The sequence below is a fragment of the Notothenia coriiceps genome, unplaced genomic scaffold, assembly GCF_000735185.1.
Source record: "Notothenia coriiceps isolate Sejong01 unplaced genomic scaffold, NC01 NC01_scaffold00024667, whole genome shotgun sequence".
NCBI classification, from domain to species: domain Eukaryota; kingdom Metazoa; phylum Chordata; class Actinopteri; order Perciformes; family Nototheniidae; genus Notothenia; species Notothenia coriiceps.
The window spans coordinates 2,488,100-2,495,388 of NW_011357368.1; the positions used below are offsets into that span (position 1 = coordinate 2,488,100).

Consider the following 7,289-nt stretch of genomic DNA (forward strand, 5'->3'; position numbering starts at 1 on the left):
TTTTTATATATTTCCCTTTAGAATGGCAGGAAATTAGTATTCAAATTTTGATTTAATTTTTGGTCCCCCCCAATGTTGACTCCATGGTTACGGCCTTGCAATATAATAATATAATAATAAAAAACGGAGCCTCTCTTTTCCTCCCCCTCTTCTGACAGCCCAGCAGCTGATCTCTGAGCAGGAGAGGTGGGAGAGGCGGGGCTATTGCTTCAACGTTATCAGGAAATGATCGTATAGGCGTAAACCCAGAGCCGTTTGCCCCCCCAGAGTGTTTCGTTCGCAGATCTACCCACCTTAGGACCCGTTATCATTTTATGCGTTTCCATGTTGGCCTCGTGTGGCCGAACCATCTATCTGATAGAGAACTGTAGCGGATATGACCGTTATCGTCCTTGTGTGGCTGGGGTCTTAAAGGTCTCAACAAATCTGCGACCTCAACACAGACATCTCATTACTTTAAATAATCTATCTACAAGAGTCAGCCTACTTGTTGCATGATATACACCGTGTTCAAATAGACCAAGAGCACCGGTACAAAACAACATTTCAAACACAAATCTGTCATTGGACTCATTGTCATTGGAAAAAAAAGTAATGTCCAGAACAAAAATTGTTCCACATTCACAGCCACCTAATGCAACCTCATCTGGCAACATACTGCATTGACCAATACAATATGTGCATGTGCACATTCCAGGTAAAATGCAGTGAAACCTGAAATTGCTAAATTGAACTCTTCACCTTCAAACTGTCAACGAAGGATTGAATGATTTATGGTCTGACTTCCCAGAGTATTATAAACTGCTCTGCAGTGTCTGACACCTGACGAGCCCTCAAACTCATAAATGTGTCGCTCCATCTAGACACTCTCGTCTGCATAACCCAAGTGGTGGACGAGGTGCTCAGGGCTTTTATTATAAGAAAATGAACAATAAGAAATTATAATAACCCTAATCCTATATAGTAGAGTATAACATAGCATGTAGAAGGGATTGTGTAAAGTACAAGTATGTGAAATCTGTACTGAAGTGCACTACTTGAGAAAACGTGTGTAAGTGTTAAATAGCAAATCAACACTGAATCATTCAGAGCAGAAAACTGCCTTTGCCTTTGACAGCTGAAAGTATTAGCTTGAGGTTAGAAGTGCAACGTGCTTGAAAATTGAAAACGGTGAACATAACAGCAGTTTTCTACTATAGGTGATCCAGACAGAATTTACCCTTCACAGTGTTTTACAATAATTGGACTGTTATTACCACTACATGACCGCGTCATTCACCTCCTTTCATTTATGTGTGGTGTAGGTACATTGTACAATAATAAGAAATGCCTTTCTACTCTGCCATCCTCACAATTCACTGGTCATTTTTCCTTCTTTATTTCTTAACATGTTTTACTCTTGGGCTGATCTTTCAAATGAGGGATGTTTCGAGGTTGTGCTGTGCAAGCTGCAGTATTGGGTTGGGGGGATTATGGGAACAGGACAACAGGAAAGTGTGTATTTCTGAGGAGAGGGTGTCCATTAACACGTGCATTGTGTGTCGTAGCAAAGACCAGTTAGGCGCTACTAAAGACAAGCATTAGCAAGATGGACACCACCTTGTTCACAAGCACCAGAAAAAAGCTGAAGTGATTAAAAAGTTGACCATCCATGCACACGTACACACACATAAATTAAATACATTTCTAATCTTTTTCTCATTGTCTCTGTTATACTCTTATTTTCTTTCTCACATAAACAAAGAAAGGTTGGCGTATTCTTGGCAGTGTGAGATGTGCTGTTGTCCTCTGAGGTATTGTGTAAACTGGCTGCAGAGAGGGAGATTGTCTGCTTCCATCGATTTTCATTTAAGGGGTAGTGCTCTCAGCTCATCACCGCCAGGCCTCCCAGAACTTAGAAAACATGTGTGTGTTTGTGTGTGACACTGCATCATACATCTGAGCGTCAGCAGTCTAGCAAAACAGATTGTTTTACTCTCAAATATTTTTATTTTGACGTTATCATCAAGCATTCCCAGCCATGCATGACACAGCAAGCTAATTTCCTGCTGTCCCGTAGTCCCTTTAGAGTGATCTGATGCTGTCTTAAAGTAATGTAAATAGCCAGCACGTGCCGAGTACATTCTTTTAATTAGGAAACCCAACAGACCTGCTGATTAGCACTTCATCTTCATAAGTGTCTGTGCCTGAGCCGCAGCTGGACCAATTCCTAGTTACCTCAGAGTCGAAATGTCCCAACAGCTCTGGAGGAAGGAGCGTAGGATCTACTGAGCAATACAAGATGGTTTTGTTAGTGTGGCCTGGCTTATAAACAGAGGTGGATAGAGTTAGCAAAAGCTGTACTTCAGTAAAATAAGTAGTCATCATAATAACTACTTGAGTAAGAGTACAAAAGTCTTTACTAAATAAAGTACTGAAATACTATTGTCTTTTTTGAAAATCTTTTATTTGATTTTGATATACGTGGAATTACCGTAATTTTCGGACTATAAGCCGCGCCTTTTCCCCTATTTTTCGACGCTGCGGCTTATATAACGGTGCGGCTAATCTATGGATTTTTACAGCTAACGGCCAACACCTTTAACTCTATGGGCTCTATGGCCGGTCCGCGGACCCCTACCTTTAAGCGGCGGGTTCCAGCAGGAAAAACTGGAGGCCGGAAAAGAGTGAGACAGGTAGCGCGCAAAAGTAAAAGTGGAACCAAGAGTGGTATGCCGCTGCTGCGGCTTATATTCAGGTGCGCCTTATAGTCCGAAAACTACGGTATTTAATCCACAAATATTTTTCATCATCTTCTTGTTAGACAACCTGCCATATAAACATCTCTCAAGTTTAATGACAAAATATTGTATACTGTACATGTTATACTCTACAAAGTACACCAATATGTATAATATATTATGTATTGTTGTTTTCTATATTATATTGTTATTTGGCAAATAAATCACAGGGTTCCCGCGGGGCGTTAAAAAGTCTTACATTTGATAATCTGAATTTAAGGCCTTAAAAAGGTCTTAAATATGACCAAAACAATAAGAAAGGTCTTAAATATGATTTAGAAGGTCTGAAAAATGATGGGATTTGAAAGGTACTTCTATGTTGGGATAGCGTCTAAATGTGTTTTGGGGAAAATGTCCGGGATGCAAAGTAACCTGTACGACAATAGCCTTTCAGTTCCCCCCAACAATTTGTATTGAATTAAATCAACATGGAACCAGTAATCATTAACTTTGTTTCCCCCAGCCCCTTATTGGAGAACACCCAGCTAGTAAGCTAGCAACTAAGCTCAGCTAGCGGCAGTCAGAAACTCATGTTGGGTGTTCTCCAATAAGGGGCTGGGGGAAACAAAGTTAATGATTACTGGNTCAACCAATCAGGAGTGTTGTGGACTCATTCCAATCCTGTTTGTATTGTCTGCCGTTGTATGGCTGGATTCCATTTCAAGTGCCGTAGCTTTTTACATACATTTTACGTTTTTTTTATTTGCCACTTTTTTTTACTAGTTAACTATTTTAGTATACTATGAAAACTACTTTATTTACACAAAATAATTTTTGGGTATTTATGCAATATATTACATTTTTTGTGAAGATGTATACATTTATTTAACATTTTAGAGATGTTTTATAATAAGATTTCTTTGTATTCTACAACAGTACAGGATACAGTCATTTTTTGTTTTTTTACATTTTGTTACATTAAATTTAAGGTTTTACAGCAACAAAAAAAAGAAAGTTGCCTTCAATTTACATGCAGTAAAATTATGTGTATTTTATGTGTTTTTACATAGAATTCAATGTAATTTAACATTCCAGACAATTAAACAATGGAATTATCCTGTAAAAAAACGATAATTCCTCATCAAACCAATTTACAGAATAAAACCTTTATTTATTTTAAATAAAAGTAATTTACTGTATTTTTATGGTATTTACACTTATTATAGAAAAACAAGAAAGGTCTGTCTTTCACAGAATGGAAGCACGTCTCCTTGGAGAGGACGCGCACAGATAGAAAGAGAGATTCTCTCCGACAGAGGGTGAGATCGCTCCTTTGTGCCACGCTGATCTTCGTATTTTTCTTTTTGTGGATTATAGCCTGAAAAGGCCTACAAACATTTCTGTTTTTGCCACCGACGGGCGCGGGAGCAATGAACAATAATAGCCTGGATTAGGCACTAAAGACACTTTTGGTGTATCGCAGAGCAGACTGTTTAATTTTGTTTGTGTTTGGCTGGAAAACTGTCAATATAATTGATCCATGCATGAAATCTGTCTCTGTTTATTTTGTTTAAGGAGCAGATTGTCTGTTTATCAGTTCTGTTTACTTTTATAATATTATTTCATTCAAGAACCCCTTGTGCGTTTATTTAACACAACTATTTTAGATAGTTTATCGTTACAATGTAATGTAATTGTGGACGTGAAGTGATGAAAGAACATTAGTTAGAAATGAGTTGCACTTAGTTACAATGTTCAAGTGTTTTATTGATGAGGATTCAGGAATATAAGGTACATTTGACTGATTACTTTGTGTACCTGTTATTATCTTCATGATTTGAATACTTCCACAATCACTGCATCCACATGAAAACTACATTTCACATCATAATGTTACGATGTATACAGACAGACAGTGCCAACAAAGTTCCCTGCGGATTCTTTCACTTGTGCATCCCATATAATTAAGTTTACAAAATGGTCTTTGAATGAATTCATTACAAAAGCTAAGATTGGGGAATAATCACTGTGATGATGTCTTTTTTTTTTAAAACACAAAAAGCAATACAGAATTTTTTTGTAGGAAAGCTGTAATTGTGTAAAACATAGGCGGTTTCAGAGAAAAACACCAACTGGTCAACCCTTCTCTGTCAATACAGAACATATATATTTATATATATGTAGATAGTTATACAATCTGAGATATATATATATATATATATATGTAGAAAGATATATAACATGACATTCAAACACTGGAAAATGGCAGACACAAAGCAGGGAAGACGGAGTATAACAAATTAATGATGCTCATGTCAGTGTTTTCCATCTCACTGTGGGGGCAGATTTATTTTTACATTTGTGTGGTCCATCCAATCCTCCATTCATGTAATCTTAACAAGATTATCTGTAGATAGCGACTCACTCCTTCTCACATGTTGGAAAAAAAGCATCCTTGAACCCTGGGACCTCCCCCACACTGTTGAGGGAAAATGTAGCTTTTCAGACTAAACAGGTGGGGAAATAGCACCGAGGCCAAGGATGAATAGATTAACGGGATTTATGAGCAGTGCTATTTAAGAGGGAGACAGCACAGCCGCAGGTTCACAGCTGCTGCAGATGTTGAGAGAGTAAGAGAAGAAACGACACACAGCGGAGGTTCAACGCAACAACGGAGATCTACAGGTACACCTTTTAGACGTGGTGAAGATTCATGTGGATTTAATGCAGTCGTAATGTTTTAATGATATACTTGTCTCCTGCAAAGTCGGAAGAAATGTTTGAGGGTTCAACTTTTTACAGGGAAAAAAAGCTTAGATTATCGCAAACAAAATGACATTGATCTCAAATTAATTGGGAGCCATGACAAATACCTGACACCAGTTAATCTGTGTAGAAAGATAGATGTAACTTAGGTGAAACAACCCTTTGAAATCCTGATAGAACATCTACAGGGTGAATTCAAATCTGTTTATGTTGATCGTACCAATTCTTGAAATTAATGTATCGCAGTTCTCTAATCAAATCTAATCTTCTCTCTCTATATATACTGTATATATATATACATATTTGTTTTAACATATTTTTTCCACAGCAGGAACATACTTCTACTTAACCAACTTAAATAGTGATGTCAAAAGCAAAGCTGCTCTGATATATCAAGATATTTTTGCATCCAGAGATCATTTTGTTTTGTTTTAGGAGACACAAAAGATAAATATCTCCACAATTGACCTACAACATTTTGTTTCACAACAACTCTGGACAACAAAGTCAAACTGTGCCTCAATGTAATCCTCATCTACTTGATCTTGTCACGTGGCAGGCGTCGGTGCTGCACCAGGAAGATGATGCAGCTGGTTGTCATGGCAGCAGTGCTGGCTCTGGCGGGGGCGGGGCAGCCCTGCAGGTCCAGGTGTTACCCGACCACGGTCCCCATCACCGTGAGGGGCTGTGGCATAAAGAAGGAGATCAACACCACCATTTGTGTCGGACAGTGTCCCAATGAGGTAGAGAACGATTATCACTCTGAGGTGATTCAAACTGCAGGTGCATTAATTTAGCTGATATGCATGATTCTGATAGGCTCTGCCCGGTGTATGGAGCTGCCACTGTATACTTATAGAGTTTTAGAAACGTCCGATAAGCAGAGATGGAATGTAGTGCATTTACTCTAGTATAGTTCTTACTGTAAGTATTTTTAGGACATAATTGTACTTTACCTGTTTTTCTTTTGCCACTTTATACTTTAACTTCATAACATTTCAGAGGACAAATAAGTACTTTTTACTGCACTGCCGTTTTTATGCACTTATAGTTACTAGCTACTTTTACTTATAAAAACAGAAGCTTAAATGATATTACACACTTCTTTACTACCTAATGGCTATCAAAGTATCAACATTTACAAACTTAAACATTCAAATTATATGCTGTGCCCTGTATTTGTAAGATTTAAAAAACAGAATAAGAAAATATTCTTTAATATTAACTTTAAGAGTACTTCTACTTTTGATGTCTAATGTGCAGAAATACAATATTTTCGATTTCGGTGCTAATACTTTTGTATTTTTTACTTTTTTTTTTCTCAGGTCTTTGAGTTGTAATTGAGTATTTTAACACCATCATATTTATAAAGGATCTCAGTACTTTTTCCCGCTCTGCTGATAAGAACGGATTTTTGCCTCAGTTCAGCCTAATAAAACTTTATTTGACACTACAAATAAAATAATAAATACAAATATGCTGGATCTCATAATAAAAACAAACAGTTTAACAAAGGTTAGAAGGATACCCTTTTGAATCAGTAATCGTGAGCTTCTAATCGTGTTCTGTTCCTCACAGGATTCGTTCTTGCCTGAGCGTTATGTAGGCCCTGTGTACAGGAGGAAACAGGAGACCTGTAACGGGGACTGGTCCTACGAGGTGACGCACATTGACGGATGTGCAGAGCCTGTCTCCTACCCCGTGGCCAGTAAGTGCTACTGTAAGGGATGCGTTGAAGATTACACCTCCTGCAAGCGTTATAATGAAGACTTAAACAGCTGCCTGTCCAACTTGGACTTGTAA

General features: G+C 37.9%; 1 protein-coding gene across 1 annotated transcript; it reads left to right on the forward strand.

Annotated features, from left to right (window-relative positions):
• The first annotated feature begins 5,368 nt into the window (after positions 1-5,368).
• On the forward strand, positions 5,369-7,289 carry LOC104955409 (gonadotropin subunit beta-1-like). The gene is made up of 3 exons (XM_010782736.1): positions 5,369-5,405; positions 6,046-6,229; positions 7,065-7,289. The coding sequence occupies exons 2-3, from the start codon at positions 6,068-6,070 to the stop codon at positions 7,287-7,289; spliced, it is 387 nt and encodes a 128-aa protein (XP_010781038.1). The 5' UTR covers positions 5,369-5,405; positions 6,046-6,067.

Excerpts from the sequence above, each read along its gene's own strand:
- LOC104955409 (XM_010782736.1), top strand. The coding sequence starts at position 6,068 with ATGATGCAGCTGGTTGTCATGGCAGCAGTGCTGGCTCTGGCGGGGGCG. Across the intron at positions 6,230-7,064 it reads TCGGACAGTGTCCCAATGAG|GATTCGTTCTTGCCTGAGCG; the intron begins GTAGAGAACGAT and ends TGTTCCTCACAG.